At 39.9% G+C, this 18,126-nt stretch overlaps 1 protein-coding gene across 1 annotated transcript in view; it reads left to right on the forward strand.

Annotated features, from left to right (window-relative positions):
• The window catches only part of LOC128442711 (MICOS complex subunit mic25a), a 51,479-nt gene that overhangs the window by 29,845 nt on the left and 3,508 nt on the right, over positions 1-18,126 (forward strand). The window contains exons 6-7 of the mRNA XM_053425277.1: positions 3,487-3,557; positions 13,915-14,050. Coding sequence (XP_053281252.1) covers positions 3,487-3,557; positions 13,915-14,050 — 207 coding nt within the window. The remainder of the gene's footprint in view (positions 1-3,486; positions 3,558-13,914; positions 14,051-18,126) is intronic.

Consider the following 18,126-nt stretch of genomic DNA (forward strand, 5'->3'; position numbering starts at 1 on the left):
GTGTGTGTGTGTGTGTACGTACGTGTGTGTATACGCACATATGTATATGAAATTAAAGGCACATATTCATAACATACTGTTTATGTCTGTTAGCTCTTGAGTCAGATTGACTTTGAGACAAAGCATTTTTTAAATGCTGTACTTTTCTGCTGTGTTGCACTTTCTTATGGAAATGCAAACACTCTGGGGTCTATATAGAGTCAAAGTTTAACGCTCTCATCCTGTGAAGAGCCATCTTCTCAAAATGCTGCAGCGAGGGATTCGAATCAGCTTATTAGTTTATCTTGTTAACAACATTTCCACTGAGGCTGCGCCCATCTGGAGATGAAGATAGGAGTTTTATAATAAGTTAATGTTTCTAAACATTGTATGTGTGTGGCTAACATTCCAGTCACCTCATTATTTTTCCCTGAGAAGAAAAAAAAGTATGCTTGCGTTGTTCCCCAGTGGTAAACACTCCACAAAATCCAACCAGCTACAATCAATTAGAATATGTGGTGGGGAGACGCAGGCACTGCGAAACAGATAAATATGAAAACAAATGTTGTCAGATCCTCTGGAGGTGTTGGTATAAATGTTTAAATCAATTTTAATTGTTCTTCTTGCACATATGACTCTGTAGACATTTATTTGTTATGTTGTATTTCACATCTCGTGTGTGTGTGTGCGTGTGTGCGTGTGTCCTTTTCAAGCAGCTATAAAATTGATGTCAATTGTCCTTATGGCAAGTCACTGCACATCTGGAACGATCAGCAGCCAAACCCAAATCCTGGAGGTCTTAAATCTGAGCTTTCACTGGGATCAGCTTAAAACAATATGACTAGCTTAAATTTTAACTTGGATATTCAAACAACCCTGTACCTGCTTGATAACTTTTTCAGGTAACACAAAATCGTTGTTGTTGTAATTTATTTAGCTTTAAATTTGTGTTGTATGAGTGAGTCACGCCTATTACAAAGGATGATGAACAGTGACTGGTGACTACTACAGATACAAGGATATGCAGTGTCAGGGGCAGTATAAAAGCTCAGAAATGACTGGATTTAAGTTGGTGTCAGTTCAGTACCAGTGTAAAAAGAGTAAACATGGCAGATGACAGCTGGATCAGAAATCTTCTGAACACCCCTTAATTCAGGTCACTATGGCAACCAATGCTCCCACTCCTATTAATTTATCCCCATGAGTGAAGTATTAAGAATAATTCTTACAAAAGGGAAATTTAATTTTCTGTGTAAGAGTGATACTTTATGTGATCCTGATGTGTGGGTTATTGTGCGTGCACATTCGTGTGTTTGCACGTGTGTTATATGAACCTGCTTATATTCAGAAAAATATAACACTAATAACACAGGCAACATCGATGGATGTTAACAACCTAGTTGTGTAAGCAACACTTTCTTCCTTTGTTCTCTGCCAGCATGTCGCTATGATTTATTTCATGGTCATTTTGACAAGGTGTTCATAAATACATCTGATTTTTTTAAAAGGTATAAACTGTACAGTGAAACACAGTACACCTCAACTGTGTTTATGCAAACGAAGTGTGAGATGTGCCTTAGACCATGTGTAAGGCTTTATAGTCTGGCAATGTGACGAGGTGGAGATGGGGGGGAATAGGGAGATAGCATCTGAATAAAGCATTGTTTGTTACTTAAAAAGGCTTATACAATTTTGAAAAAGCTAATTCATTTAATTAGTTCATTTAATTGCTATCCATTGTTTCAAAGTCCATTTCATTTGCATTGGGGCTGCATTTTTGTTGGGGGTTGATTTGACCTGAAACACATGTAAATACAGTTTCTTTTGATTTGACCAAAAACATGTGTCAGTAAATGCAGTATTGGAAACCCTGTGTGTGCTACTGTTTAATGTAGCATCAGACCCCAGATTGTCTGTGACAACATTTAAAATCAAGGTGAACTGAGGCTGTGCAGGATTTCAATGCCGATGCACAAGGTGCAGAGATGGAAAAAGGTCTGGGGGCCATGCAAATGAAGTAGGGCAAATCTGTGTTGTTGTCGCTGAGAATAGATGTTTCTGTTGGAATGTTAATCTGCTGACACTTTGGGGATTTCTCTAGGACTGTAAACTGAATTCTTGGAATTGGGCAGAAAAAGACAATATTGTTTAAAATTATCTATAAAAAAAAAAAAAAAGATATATGTTGTCCCTAGCGGCACAAAGTGTTTCGTCCTCTGATCACTGAGCAGCTTCTGGCTGAAACCCCACTTCTACACTACACACGCATTTCTGTGGATCCATCATGACCCAGTATTCTGACTGTTAAAGTGTGAGACATTGGATCTCATTAATCCTTTACATCACAGACTCATTTCTGACTTGAAAATATAATAAAAACAGTCAGCTATTCATATTTTATCATTGAAAGTCACTACATTAAAGCGGGACTGTGTTGCATTTCAAGATATCATGTAAATCTGTGTTTAAGTCATAGTCGGGACTACTTTTGTACCTGGATTGTCGAGGCGAATGATTTTTGCCCTTAAATACGAGTTCACAAATATCTCCCCCTCTATCGTTTTCCTCTTACCTTCATGCCCTCTGCTGCTTCACCGTTATTCTTCTCTTACCTCCCGTGCAGCTTTTTTCTCTTTTCTTCTCCAGTAACCCTTCCCTCCCCAGCTGGTACAGTTTGCTGGTTAAATATTTGGTTGGGATACTCTGGGCTGGAAGGCCTAAGCTCGGAGGATCAGCAGAAGAGAGGCTGCAGTTGTTGGGGATTAGCTGCTTGTTTTATCATAATACCCCTGCCTGCTTGTTTGGGGTTGGTGCTCTCTGGGCTGCAAACTAAAAAATCACAGTTTCTTTAAACATTTATGAGTAATGCAAGTCATTATTGCTGAGCTTTAGTTTTGCCAGAAGAAACAGAAAAAAAACATCCTCGGGATTTGGATGCAACGCCACAACTTTTCCTTCATACTGTACTTTTATTAGTCTGTGGTAAAGTTAACTTTAAGACTGGGAAAAATGTTTTTTGGTCATGTGTTGGGACAATATCGAGTAAAGAGTAAATGAAAATAAAATGACTATTAGACTAAGGCAAGAAGTCTATTTGATTTGATAAAAGAGTCAAAAGGATGGGAATCCACAAAGGATTGTGAATAATTTAATGGTTTATTGTTATCATTAAAGTTAGGCTGTTGAACTAAAATTAAATGTCAGTTTTCCAGGAAGTTAAAAGGAACAGTTCTATAGATATTCAACACAACTGTAACAACGTTGAAATTCCGGTGAAGTACTTGTGTATAAAACTGTCTTAAAAGATGTATGGCATGACAATTATACAAAAAATGTAATAGTAAATGTGCTTTGATACAAAACTGAATTAGTTATCCACTACAAAAAGCCTCCAAAAGCCTTTTTCCATTTAAAAACATAAAAAAATTAAAAATCATATTTAAAAAACTAAAGGAAAGAGCTCAACTAATGCTTTCGGTTTGTCTTCCTGTGTTCTCCTATGTCTAGAATCGGGAAAGATACGAACAGAGCAAGGACCAATTCCACCAAGCTGCCTCCGAGACTGAAGAACACGTGAGGTGAGACACACATGCACAAACACACACATGTTCACAAGCTAATTTGCAGTTCCTAACGTAAGGTGATATTATTCCCTGGAGCCTCTGACACGCACCCACCAACTCGCACATGAGCATATGTAACAGCAGAATAACAAGCGGCGATTGATAGTAATCTGCACTTTTTCTCATTTCTTAACTAGTTAAACGAATACAATCTCTTGAGCAAACCTGACTAATGTGATAAGTGTTTTAATTGGCTGCTTTAATTAAGCTAAATTTAACAATACCCTATTTCCCCATCCTCGCCTCCCACTGTGGACTTGTAATGAGCCACAGCCAGGGAGAAGGTACCTAATTATTGCCTCTGCAGTCTGTAAACCACACAGCTGTAATTCACATTGGAGACCTGGCCTCGACTTGCTGTTAAATTTGGTGTCACACCAGTAACGGTGCTTTCAAAAGACAAGAGTACAGCCACGCCAGTGTTTATGGGTGAGGACAAAATATACTTGTTTATGTCCTTCAGTGTGTCCCTATCCCCGGAGGCAGATTTAAGCTTGTGGCCAACTTCTTGGAAGAGTTTTTCTCATATTATGTCCACAACTTGAATTTTTTTTATCAACCTTGCTAATAAAAAAAGAAAGCCAATGAAAAAGAAGATCATGTGGGTTTTAGAAAAAAAAACTACATTTCTAAAATATATTTAAAGGCATAAGTTATGACAAATGGTAAACTTAAACATCCCATTGTAAAATTCAAATTTTTTAGTTAAGCTTTGACCAATGGTGGTTGCTGCCCTTGTCCATGTTCTCCTTCCTAGCCACATCACATCTTCTCCCTCCTCCTGAGGGATGATCCCAAGCCAGTGTGTTCTGCGTCTGCCCAAGGCAATCATCCACATTGGACATGCGCAGAAATAATTTAAACGGATGGGCTCCAACCGCAGAGGACCACATTTATGCTCCGCTCAATGTGTGTTCACATGGAGGTTAACACATCCTCTCCATAATTTTGAGTGACTGTTCACTGCTATCTGCAGTTTAGGAATATGAGATTCCCATTAGTCTACTGCAGCATGCTTTTGATCCGTGCTGGATGTTGAAGACCGTGGTGATCTTACCTCTAGGCAAAACAGTACAGTAATACCTCTAATCCTCTGCTTGCGTGTGTGTGTGCGTGTGCGTTTGTGCGTGTGTGTGTGTGTGTCGAGAGGGAAGGAGGGTATTCTGAATCCATGAGTGTTCTATCAAGGAAGATAAAACAATCCAACGCTTCCTGTACGGCAGTACCTTTATGGTAAATTATATGGGGCTTTTGCAGGCTTTAGGGAATGGATTAGGCTCCATTCATTCTATAATGTAGTCTAAACCTAACCTTTTTGGAATTTAGAAGTGATAGTTAAATGAGTGGATTAAAGTGTAAGGAAACGAGTGACTGTGTTTATGGTGTCAGAATACAGAAATGGGATGTTTTTGATCTGTCTATGTGTACTTAAGTGGTTACACCATGGTTCATTTCAGTAGAATGGAGTCATTGTAATGTTAGTTACACCTGTGCTTTCCCACTGTGACAAGTCAGATACATGTCTGGCTCCTTATACGTCCTCAGCTGTGTGATCTCAAACTAAACAACCTAATAGATATTGTTTGTTCCTGTCCATGGAACCTACCAGCCGCAGATGAACTGGACCTCTGTCTCCATTGTAACAATAATGAACCTCATGTTCAAGTTTTGGGGTGTTTATGGTCTAGTCACCACAAAACGTTTTGCAAACCATATCATATTTTCAAAGAGAGGTTGGGATGAAATGGAGTTCCAATAACATTGTTTCCCGTGTGAAAGGAACCAGTGAAGTCACCGAGGTATCTATGATCCATGACAGTTCCATGACCTGTGTATATTATTTGAACCACTTCTTTTAATTCAACCACAATCTTTCCGAAACCTTACCGAGTAGTGTTACTTCCAAATCCTTACCACACTAAAACAGTTCCTAAGAACATCACATGCTCTACACTGTAATAATGAAGAAAAATGTCCGACCTAAAAGTAGCTTTATCTTAGGAGATGCTCAATGGGTCATGAGTGGCAAGAGACAAACAAATTTGATTGTTCAGGTCGCAGGTGGATCGTTTTCTCCCCTTGTGGCTCTTTTGAAATGGAGATTGTCCCGGCTACAGGACACAAGAAGAAACCTTGGATTGTATCAAGTAACTCTATTTTCAAATAGTTTTTTTATTTCTTAATATATGAGATATATAAGGTGAACAACCACGATTTAGAGGTCAGCCAGACCAGAATCACATTCACTCAGAATTCTTCTGAGTGAATTCTGTAACCACTGCAGCTTTGATTACGCTGAAAATTGTCTCACATTAATTTAATTCCAAATGCCTTTGCTGTTAGTAAAAGAGAGGTAGAGCCTGGAAATTGATAGACGTTGTGTGTATGTGTGTATTTGAAAGCAAAAGACAATTCGGTGTTCTAACATTTTCAGATGACAAAGCTCCTGAGAAATCAGTGGGAAACTTCAGACAGACTCTGGTTTTGTGCTGTAAACAGTTTTGAGTGAAGTTTGTCTCAGTGCGGAGCATTAGAACAAACACCTATAATATTTGAGGTGTCTAACCCCCCCTGGCTCCCGTGTGTGTGTGTGTGTGTGTGTGTGTGTGTGTGTGTGTGTGTGTGTGTGTGTGTGTGTGTGTGTGTGTGTGTGTGTGTGTGTGTGTGTGTGTGTGTGTGTGTGTGTGTGTGTGTGTGTGTGTGTGTGTGTGTGTGTGTGTGTGTGTGTGTGTGTTAATCCAGTGTTAATCCTTGAAGTAAAATGGCAGTGTTAGCTTCCGGCATACTGTGGTTTGAGAGACCCAGACAATCACAGGGCCACTCTGTGTCATTGTCCTGTGTGTTCATACGAAAGAGATAGAGGATGAAAAGAGAGAGAAAGACACCTTTAGCGCTCTGAAATATCAAACTCAGCGAAGCGTAGAAGAAAAAAATCATCAAGTTTCCTATTGTTGTCTTTTCCTCTTCCTGTCTCGGTTTGCTTTCTCTGACCAAACCTTCATATTTGCAGCTCTGATGTACTGACTGTATGCACTGCACACCAGGGATCCAAGTTACACAGATCTTTTTGTTAAGTATATAAATAAATAAATAAATAAGTTAGAGAAAACCAAATGGAGAAGAGAAAAATCTTCTAGACTAAGATATGCCATTTATGTCTATAAGGTTAAATATCTTACAACACTAAAGTAGGTCATGAATAAAATGCATAGATTATGTACTGTATATATAGTTATTTAAAAAATGTGGTTTTGTTTCTTAAATCACAAGAACATAATTCAACAACCACAGTCACACTAATAATGTGTTCTCTCCAGCACATAATGCACGCTTTAATAATTGTTCTTTCTTTGTTAAGGGGAGTAAAACAACACTATCAGGACATTCAGCCATGTAGTATCAATACTATACATGCAAGAGCAAGAAATGCAAATAAATAGTTAAACAATATAATTGTTAAATTAAACTAATACCACAGGCCCCCAATCCACCACCTTGTCATCACATGTTCCAGTTTCGTAGACCTTCCACCTCAGAAATCCACAGATTTCGTCAGGTTACATAATGCTGTAGATGTTGGTCTGACTTCAGGCTTGCATCAGCAAGACAACTTTAGAACTTAAGTCTACACCACTGGGTCTCTAGATGATTCTGTACATTTGAACACTAAAGCTCCAGCTGCAGCTTGTGTAGATTTAGGCCCTGTCCCAATTCCTCTCTTTTGGCTCTACCCTTAGATATGAAGTGCCCTTCCCTGGGAGTGTCCCCCTCCAAACGGAGCCACGAGGATTAGGGTTAAAAAATCTTCACCAGTGAATTGGTACACTACTCGCTACTTCATCAGCAACCGAACAACGTTATTACGCTGACAAACAATATCAACTAACATTATTATATCTGATAACTGCAGGAAAGATTGATCTATTGATCAATACACAATCAGTCAGCATGTTTACATCGCTTATGTAAATGTAGCATTAATCATTACATTTTCATTTGCTTCTTGATTGAAAAAAGATATTCGGCTAGATTTAAACATTTTCTCATGGTTGTTTTGGTAGAGTTCATACTTGAATTTAGGAGCAATTTCTGCCCGGCGGTCGCCATGTTGATTGGCTTCCTCCCTTCATATTGCATTTAGGAATTTTCATCTACCCCTCCGTTTGCAGGGGGGTCCTGAATAAACTTTGGTTCCAGGAGTGTTTGAAGAGCTAGATGGCCACTACCCCTGCATCACACAGAGAAATGGGACAACTCTATCCCTTCACTCGCAAAACGATGGAGTAGGGCGAAGGGGTGAATTGGGACAGGGCATTGCTGAACCTGGGTGAGACTACTGGCGCTGAAAGTCTAAGTGAGGTCCAATCTTGCAGTGAGAGTCAGTCGATAGCTTTGAAACAAATGCCACATGATATTTGCAGTGGTTCAGCACAACTACCCTGCCTTATGACATGTGTACCCTCTTGTTGGTGCTGCCACCGAAAAACCGAGGCCTCTTAGCAGTGGTCTGTGGGAGCAAGCCCACAATGCCACAGTGATTGCTAAACCTAACTGTGGCCACTTAACAAAGGCATTTTGAATTCCCTCACTCGTCGACAACCTTCAGCTGTGCAATTACAGAAAGACTGAGGGAGACAGGAGGAAGGAAACTGTTGCCTTTTCAGATACATTTTGTATGAGAGAGCGAGAGAGACAACCTCCTCCTCTTCAATGGTGAAAGTAATAGAACGGGAGCGAGAGGGAGACGGACAAGGCAGATGTCCACGTCAAGCAGCTCAGGTCAGTATCCTAGGCTTTTTAACAAGGCCAGCTGTCTGTAACAGTAGTAGCTGAACTAGCCTTAATAGCCAGCCTTTGTCAGATCCTCCCAGCCTTTGTCAGATGATACCAGCCAGCGGAGATCACTCAGAGATACGGCTGGAAACATTGGCAAGGCAAGTCTGATTGAAAAAGGCAGTGTTGCTGTGCTGTAAGAAAAAAGCCAGGCAAAAACATGTCGTTCACTGAAGTTAGACCCAGATACATTTCCAATGTGTTCATTAAATGCCACTGAACTTTAAAGTGGCCTTTTGAAGAAAAACTAAATAATTAACCCTGATTTGAATGGTAATGGTAGCTGTGCTATTAACTTTATCAAGTGGACAGCAACTATACATGCAACCGCAGTCCGCCTTGATTTTACAGCTGTCAGGAATATAAGATTGTTTGAAGGTATTCATTGTATAAACAGAGGCCATTTCTGTTCATCCTGAATCTGATGCGTTATAAGAAACAACTCTTGTTTTACTGACTAATGAACACATTTGAACAATTTACACAAACTTTCTCATTTCCGACCCTGAGAATGAATAGTGCTTATGTTCAACACACTCCATCACAAGACCTGTCAGGCTCTACGCCACCATCCAGTCCAGTCACAGCCCTTTCACTGGGTGGACTGGTGGTATCTGAGTGCAGGTTTTTAAACTACAACATTTCCTGTCATTAGCCGGCGTCTTTTACCTTTCAGCAGCTGCCCACTCGAGATTTTATAAAAAAAAAGTAATAAATGTCTCTCACTGCTGTACGTGGAGTTTTTATTTTTTTAATAGCTGTTTAGATATGTGACGACAAAAGCTTCAGATGGTCCTGGAGTAAAAAAGTTTATGGGCTCAAACTAGGGTCAGTGTGATTTTTTTATTTGTAAAGTTATTTTGCAAGCTGAAAAAAGCCAAGGTTGTCCTTAAGGTGTCTATCCCATTCAAGGGGGGCAATTAACCGTATTGTGAAACTAAACAACCCTAACCTTAATATAATGTGAAAATTCATATTAGACATGGTGTTGTCAGATTTTGTAGAACAGGTGAGAAGCGTGGCTGACATCTTGCTACAGTGTACGGCTCTCAATTTGTTAAAGCTAGATCGTTTACTAAATAATTTCTGAACAGCATAAAAAAAACTCATTAACTTTGAATACACTAAGACTGGGGTTTTCGCTCTGATAAACCATCTTCAGCCGGGCAAACAGACACTGGTCTGTAATGCACAGTCACTAGTTCAGTGAAGTTTTTGTGGCAAACTTAAAAAATAATTTTGATACTACCCACAAAATATTCCAGTAACGAGGAGCCTCATAAGAGCAATGATCCTGACCTTGATTTAATGGGAGGCAATTTGTGTTTAGGTTTTATTGGGTTGGTTGTTTTAATTGTTAATACGCGATTAAAATATTTTTAGTGGATATTTATAAGTAGGAGAGCATTGGACCTGGACTTATTCAGGACATTTGTGTATATATGAAGTATCATGCAGGGTCATGTTACAGAGTGCGGTAAGAAGAAAAAAATATGTGCAGCATTGACAAAGGAGTATCAGGAGAGACGAATATACTGTGCCTCATCATCCATGTTTATATAAGAGACCGAGTAAAGACTGAGCTCTAGTACATAGAGGGCACTCTCTTCCTGGTTGCAGGTGTGATAGGAATGGAGAGATGGGGGAGGACGTGTGAAGCAGAGTGGAGATACAAGATAGAGGAGAAGAGGATATGTGCCCTCAGTCAATTGAAAAGCTGTCAGGGTGCAGGTGCATACAAGCTACAAGCTGGAGATAAGAGGCAACTCTGTCTGTCAAGCTGTTTTCCTCTTCACCTCTATCGCCCTCTTCTTCCCTTGTTATAATTTATTTTGTTTCTCTTTACTTAACCTCAGCGCGAGTATTAATCAAGCCAGCCATGGTGCAACCGTCATTGCAGGAATTCTGACCCTGTAACTATTCAAATGACAGTTTATGCCTCAGTAAGTAAGGATGGATCTGTGTACGCCAGAGTCTCTAGTAAGCATGTTCTCATTATTGGACCTGTCCAGTAGTGAGCAAATTATTTGAATGCTGCAAAGTATTCTGGATTAGAATGAGAAGGTTTCCCCAAGAGAATAGCTAGACATGTATCTACTAATTCCAGAAAAATCTCTGTCTGAATGTGGCTTGAATATCTAAGAACCTTATCAGCTTCACTCTTCAAATGTGTATTGTGAAGCGCACATGAAAGTGCTGTGTCGACTTTGATGCGATTCGCTCAATTGGCTTGAATCAACAGCAGAAGCGTCGGCAAGACCTTTTTTCCTGTACATTACACACAATGTTAAACATGTGGTGCAGTAAAACTTAGTGAAACTGGAAGAAGCAGCTTCCTATTGTGTTGATTGATTAGTTGCAGTGGTGCAGGTTGGTGTTTTCTCATTTCTCTCTCCACCTCTTTTATTCTAAGCTAACGCCTTGAATACAAATATCAGAGGGCTATAGATCTTCTCTCTTCAGTCATCAAATCAGATATAGGCCATATGTCCCCTTCATACACAGGCCTATATACCCCACAGTAACACAAGAAGGGCTGCAGCAGCTGCCTCGATAAGTCACGTATCAGACAATGAATCAACAAGACTTGGAAGGGGAAGAAATGGAGGAGAGTGTAAAACAGACGATGATTGATGGTGTAAGCCCAAGTTGTTCAGGGCAAAGACTGCTTCTGGACTCCAGAAACAGAAGGTCGACAAAAATAGACAAAATGCCCAGGTTGATGACTGGCCAAAGAAACCTGATAGAGACATTTCTTGCCGGACTGAGGAGAAAATCAGTAACATGCACTACCCGGCTTTGTCTTTCCACTCCTTATCATTGCTATCATGTTTTTTTGATGAAACCGTATATTTCCACACATTAAATACATACATTAAACGCGAGGAATGTTTCATTCAGCATAATTTTATGTCGTTAGGACCATAACATATGTCGTTCGGACTCGTTCTCACTAACAAGATGTTGCAGAGTTTGACTGCACTTGTGTTGTAGCCCTCAAGTCAGTCACAATATTGGATTCCCTTAATTTTCCCCTCCTACGGCACTGCTTCCTATGAGATGTTAACAAGATTTTCTAATTACTTGCCTGAAATGCAGTAGAGATACCAATACTTTGTAGTTGACAGGATAGAAATAAATGGTGCATAGAAGAAAACAATGTGTCACATGTACAGCCAAAGCTATTAAGGAAAAAAAATGTCACTCTTAACTAAGCATGGTTTTGAGGCAATAAAGCATTCTTCTTATCAGTCTTGTTGCTTTGCCAGTAACTTTTGTAGTTCTTGGTGTGTTGTGTGTCTTTTCCATTTACCAATTTCTCCCCTTTGATTTCCCTCCCTCTCTCCGTCCTGGTAAGCTGGTCTGCGATGTCCACGAGTCTGAAGCCTCTGTGTTCCGTCCGCCTCCGCTGCTGAAGATTAAAAATAATGGGCAGCACCATTAATTAAACAGCTAATCTTACTGTTTATGTTTTGTCACATTTTCCGCTCACAGATGCGTAGAGAGCTCCCCCCCCCCCGAAAAAATGACTGCTCCTGCAGCAAACACGCACTCACACACATACGCACACATTAACCACAACGCGCCGTTCCATGGCTCGACGAGCTGTCAGGGATGCTGCTTTACTTCACTCCAGTTAAAAAGAAGACGCCGCCTCTCTCTCCCTCTCTTTATTTATTTATTTTTGGAAGCGGCGCAGTTAATATTGTTGATTTAAGACCTCACCTTCAATTTGCTGTAGCATGTGGACAGAGCTTTAGCTTTTGCTGCGGCTGAAGCAATTTTCTGCTTCAAGCGCCTTTAATAAACCACGCCGCGCTATCAGGGGGCTTCGGCTTCCCTGATGAAGGCCATTTATTTCAAATTAAAGGAGTGTTCCTTATCTTCGGGAGCCTCTAATGGAGAGAGAGATAAAGACGGCGCACTTTGGTGTCGTCGTCTCTAGGTTGTTAATGTAACGAGAGAAACGTAGGGCGCGAGCGAGGGAGTAGTAAGACAGGAGACTGAGTTGAAGAGAAGACAATCAAGTAAAAAAAACAAACAAGACAGATTAAATAGGGAAGATTAACCATAAGAGGTGGTGTGGGGGAACAGATATGATTGACTGTCGTTCCTCTTTTTGAAATGGGCCTCTGAGTGAATAGCAGTGGATTTTTCATCCCTCCCTTTCATCTTTCTATCTCACTTTTCCCTGTGCCTCTTTTTTTATTTTCCTCTTTTACCTTTATCACCCATTCTCTGATCAACTGCCTTTGCCTTCACGATATCGTTGCTGATGAAAAAGCGTGTGTTTGCCTGTGTGGCTACGACTATGACACACTGGGGTCAGCTCTCCTCTATGAATCAAAGCTAAAAAGAGCCTTTAACTTGGCTTTCAATGAAATCTGGTGTGAGCTGCTCCTCGCAGAGAAAGTGTGTATGCTCCGGGCACAACGTGGAGGAGACGTGCGTGCGGGTGTGTGTGTGTCTGTGTGTTGCACATGTTCATAGTACTTTCATGTTGACAGTGTGCTCCAAAGTGTGTGGCCATGTGCATTTGTGCACTTGCCTTTTTATACTTGCGTGGTTGTTCAAGCCTTGCTTGGTCTTGCTTCAATCAGTCAGAATCCATTACAGTGAGGTATACAGGTAAACCCGCCATCGTTAACAATCTGACAGATAGACGGGCAAAGACCAATTATAATACAGCCCTCATATCAAATTAAGCAAGCTCAGTCTCTCAGTGCACACGTTTCTGTTATATTTGATCAGTATGCTCCTATCCACCTAATTAAATGTGATTTAGCACTAATTACATGATTTGAAATGAAGCACTTACTATGCACACCTTAGCTTGTTAAACAGGTTGCAGTGGGTGTAAATGTTAATTGTTTTTTCATCTTTGTCTTGCTTCATTTAATCAGATACATTTTCCCCGCTTGGGAATAGCTTTTCATTTTCACATTTTTCTTTTGTTTGGTCGGTTTGTTAAGAAAGAAGGACACTTTTAATTTGTATGTCTTTCACTGTTGCCATCTTTTACCACGGTTACCATGGTTACCGTGGCTAAAGGCATAATTTCTTTCTAAAGGCAAGTTTAGAAAAGAATTTGAAAAATGCCTGTTCGCTCGCACATTGGGATCATTTCAAGACATTGGCAATTATCAGTGAATTCAGTTTTCATTTCCAGGCTGCATCTGTGTGAACACAGCCTCTTTCTCTCTCTCGTTTTACTCACTGTATGTTCTATACTACTCTGTCAGAAGCTGGATTCAGCTTGAGAGCAGAAGCAGACACCTCAGATCAGATTGATACTTTTTTTTAAAGAAATATCAAGAGGAAGATTTAGGTGGTTAAATGTTGCAGATCAGCTGTTAGAAATCTTCGAGGTTCTGCTCTTTCCTAGTTTTTTCTGACTTCATTATCCCTCTGCAAGGCCGAAGTTAGTCAGGTAGAGGGAAGCAAACCTAACTGTTTTCTATTGTCCGTGTTTTCGCAGGCCTCGTAACACAGACCCAGTGTGTCTTGGCCTCCAGACTCAGATTTTATCCTGCTACAAGGACAACCGAGACCAGACTCTAAAGTGTTCAGACCTCGCCAAAACATACATGCAGTGTATCAACGCTGCAAAGAAGGTAAGAGTTATTCAAATCTAGATCTCATGGTTTAATATATCTACATATTTCCCCACCACAGACAACAATTATGAGCAACCCTCTTTTAAGGCGAGTTGGTGTCAATACACTTAATAATAATGTACATAAAGTCACTTGGTTCTGGTTATGCATTTCATGTCAGGCATTTCACATGCCATATAACAACCACGCAACCAACAACCCACAAAGACATCAAACAGTGCTAGAGACCAGGCAATCAGCAAATGAAGGAGGGGAAGAGTGAAGGAATGAATTGAATAAATAAAAATCTCTAGTGTATCACATCATATGGTCAATAGTGAAGGACCAGAATTGTTGATGAACGTCAATGGATTTTTCTGAGATAAAGGTAAATATTAGAGCTGTGAAAAATAACGCGTTAACGCGTTATGATTAAATTACAGGATTAATTCGTTTTTTTTTTTTAACGCATTTAACGCATGCGCAGAAGGACCTTCCAATTCCGCCGCCTCTGCACTAGTTGCCGCTCTAATGCAGTCAGACGGCAGCTGCCATTCAAACAAACAAACAACATGGATAATTCTGATGAACCGGAGGACCTTCTGGACGGGAAGATCGTGTTCCAAAAAAACAAAGATCGAACATTCAGTAAAACCAAGGTGATATGCACACTCTGCGAGAAGTTATCGTTTCACCGTAGCAATACCCGCCTAACCACCGCAACGCGAAGCATGTGTTGGTTGGCGAGGGGCGTTCAAGTGGAATGCGACAAACCAGACTCACTCGCCGGACACATTGTGCAAAAGAAGCGGTCAGCTTTACTGTCAGAGAATTTGAACAAGTTAGTTTGCCTCACCAACTGGCTAAAGACCGAGTAGCTAAGAGGGCCTTTAGAGGCATTAGATTGTATCATGGTGTGGTTAATGGTTGTGTGACAAAAAATATAAAAAATGTCAACCATCCTATGGCTAAGAAGCTCAAATAATTTCTGTTTAATTTAAAAAAAAAAGTTTTATTCAACCACACAATGGCTAAGGAACCCGAATTCTGTTTAGGATGAAGATTATATTAATGTTCCATATGGAAAAGCAATGATAACTGCTGAAGAACTGCTGAGTTGCAGCACAAAAGAAAAGTTAAATGTCATAAATCTTGTTTTCACAAAAATATTCCGAAAAAATCGGTAATGTGATTAATCATGATTAATCCATAGAAACCTGTGATTAATTTGATTAAAAATTTTAATCATTTCACAGCCCTAGTAAATATATTACAGATTTACTCAAAAGTACATATAATTTCCGTCATCACCACAATCACCATAGACATCATTATATCCTGATGGGAAAAATACAGAATCTATGCACAAAAAACACATCTTTAATTACACACACTGTTTAGTATTTTACTGCAGCCCATGAAATTTATATAGAGAAGTTAATGAGATAATAGTCCTAATGTTAAGCAATAGGTCAAAATCCATTCACATTAAAACTAGAACAAACAATAACTTGCTATATTGGTCCCCCATCCCAACGTTTTATATCAGACACAGTGATTCACACACCAGTGATTCCAAATTACAATACGCAACATCAACACAATGTTAGTCTCACATGGCCACTGACATATCTCCACAGTGCTGTGTCAGAGCTGGATCGAGGTCTGGCTGCACTCATTATCATTCTGCTATCGGGTGAAAAAACTGCTCTTACTTGTTTGTATTTCTTTAAACCAATGACAATAGTCTTGGGTGACACTAACCCCAGGATGCAGCGATGGTGCCCTTCCAAAATGGTGTCTGCAGGGGTCTTGTTTTTTGTTGTAAGGTTTGCACATGGGGAGGCAAAGACTGTCAATATATAATGGCTAAATCCCAATAAAAGAAAAATGCTTAAAAAGAAGAAAAAAAAAATACAGTAGACAACGTATTTTAACTGTGGGATTGAAAAGTTCCACTTTTGTAGGTTGTTTTTCACTATTGTTCATCAGTGGTGGTGACAGATTTGAAAGTGTGTTTGAGTTTTATTTTGGTTTGAGTTGCAACTTTCTTACAAAAGAATTAATAATGTCATATTGGAGAAATGTTTTTTATTTCCACAGCTGCTGTCTCTTTGATGTTAAAGAAAAGGTCATATTCTTTTAGAGATAATTCTGTGCAAGTAAAGGAGGGAAAATCTGGTTAATAGGGATTTGAGCGCGGCCCCTTCAGGTTTTTACTTAGCAACAACAGCCTTGTCATTTAAATCAGCTTTCAGATTGAACATTTGTAAAAGTATGCTTTTTTTCAGCACTGTCAACCTTGTTTTCCTACCAGTGCCACCTCGTCAAGGCAAACTCATTCAAGGCTTTGATAAAATAAGTCTTCAGTTAAAGTTTCCCTGGGCACTGTAGCTCTTTTTAAAACCAGACATTTGCTATTAATGTGTGAGTAGTTAGTTAACTTATCGACTGAAGAAAAATGGTGTCAATAATAGAGAGGCTCATCCAGTCAGATGAGGCTGTATCAGCATTCTCACCATTAGAATTCTAGGAGGGTGTGAAACCAAAATGCTTGCACTGCAGACTTTTTATGTTTTTTTGCATTATATGTATATTTTAATATTTTAAGTGCAAAGCCTCATCTTTTAACCAAGTCCCTAATCACAGCAAAGAAGACATACTTTATATGATGCGTGAGAGCCATGTTTTATATAGTATCATTTTATTTATCAATAAAAGGAGATAAGAAAAGCAAAGCAATAAAAACAATATATAAATAAAGGAAAGACAACAGTAAGTGAGTCAATTCTATTGTAAGCGTCATTAATATATAAATGACATCCACGGCTGGTTGCACCAGAATCTTAATTCAAAACAACTGATTTGTTGGCTATGTCCACCAGCCTCCCTCCGACCACAACTCCCCCCTTGCTCCGTGTTCTCACCAAGTTGCCAATACAATCTATGTGTGTGGTGGGGCCAAGTAGTGCATCCCCTATAAACATTACCAGAAGCACAACTGAATGTGTCCAGGAGAGCTAACAAAAAGCAATCCAGCTGGCTGCTCCATGTGAGACGCTTGGTAAATTAACTTATTTCGGTCTTGCGTTAACTCTTGGAGGTGAGGCTGTGGTGTTATTGGTTTACCAGCAGCGTGATGGGCAGGGGACAGGTGTGTCCACAGTGTTTGTGTGGTCTTCAGTCCATCACAGTGTGGTAAACGGGTGGGAATAATCATGTTCCCCCATTACATTACCTCCAATCAGAGGTGGAGCCATTTCACTTGAGCAATGTAAAGAGGGGCGATGGTTTTAAGGGGTGGAAGGCACATGAAGTTCCTGGATAGGCTACCAGAATGAAGAAAGAGAGAGAGATTCAGATAATAACACACACTGAATATAAGCGTGAGGCTCTGCTCAGGGTGCTGATATGCACCACCACCACCAGAAAAATAAGAAATGTAAAACTGGAGATGGTAAAAAATAACACGTACAAATAAAGATTGAGGAGTAAAATAAATGTTTGAAACGAAGGGGAACAGTAACCTAAACTTTACTTCTTTGAAACCCTTTTCAAACTCAGTACTGTTTTTAAATATTCTCATTTATATATCTAACTTATGATGTGTTTGACGTGTCTGATGATTCTCCTCTTCAGCAGTGTAGTTTTATTTGCAACATAGAGAGCCCTTCTTATGCATGCACTCAGTAAAACCTAGCCCTTGTACTTTACTTTTCAGTGCTCAACCTTCCTCAGTTGGACCTGCTGCTGTATTATTCAAAAGCAAAGACAAGTTCTTCAAGTATTTGCATCATTGCAGCAGTTTTGAGTTATTAATTCACAGAAAGTTAAAGGAAAAATCGCGAGGAGGAGGAGAATGAGGAGGAGGAGGGGGGGAAGTTGGAGGAACGGATACTGGAAGCCTGTACTTCCAAGGTCTTTACAGTAGAGGCATTTGAAGGTGTAGCTGCTCATCATGCACCCAAACAACGTATTAATCTACCTCATGCTGCTCCCAGCTCACATCTCTACCGCATTGCTCAGGGGTACTGAGGCTTCCCCTGGCATACAGTAATACAGCATGTGATAATCAGCTCGCCGCCGAAACTTGA

The sequence above is a fragment of the Pleuronectes platessa genome, chromosome 6 (assembly GCF_947347685.1).
Source record: "Pleuronectes platessa chromosome 6, fPlePla1.1, whole genome shotgun sequence".
Taxonomy (NCBI): Eukaryota; Metazoa; Chordata; class Actinopteri; order Pleuronectiformes; family Pleuronectidae; genus Pleuronectes; species Pleuronectes platessa.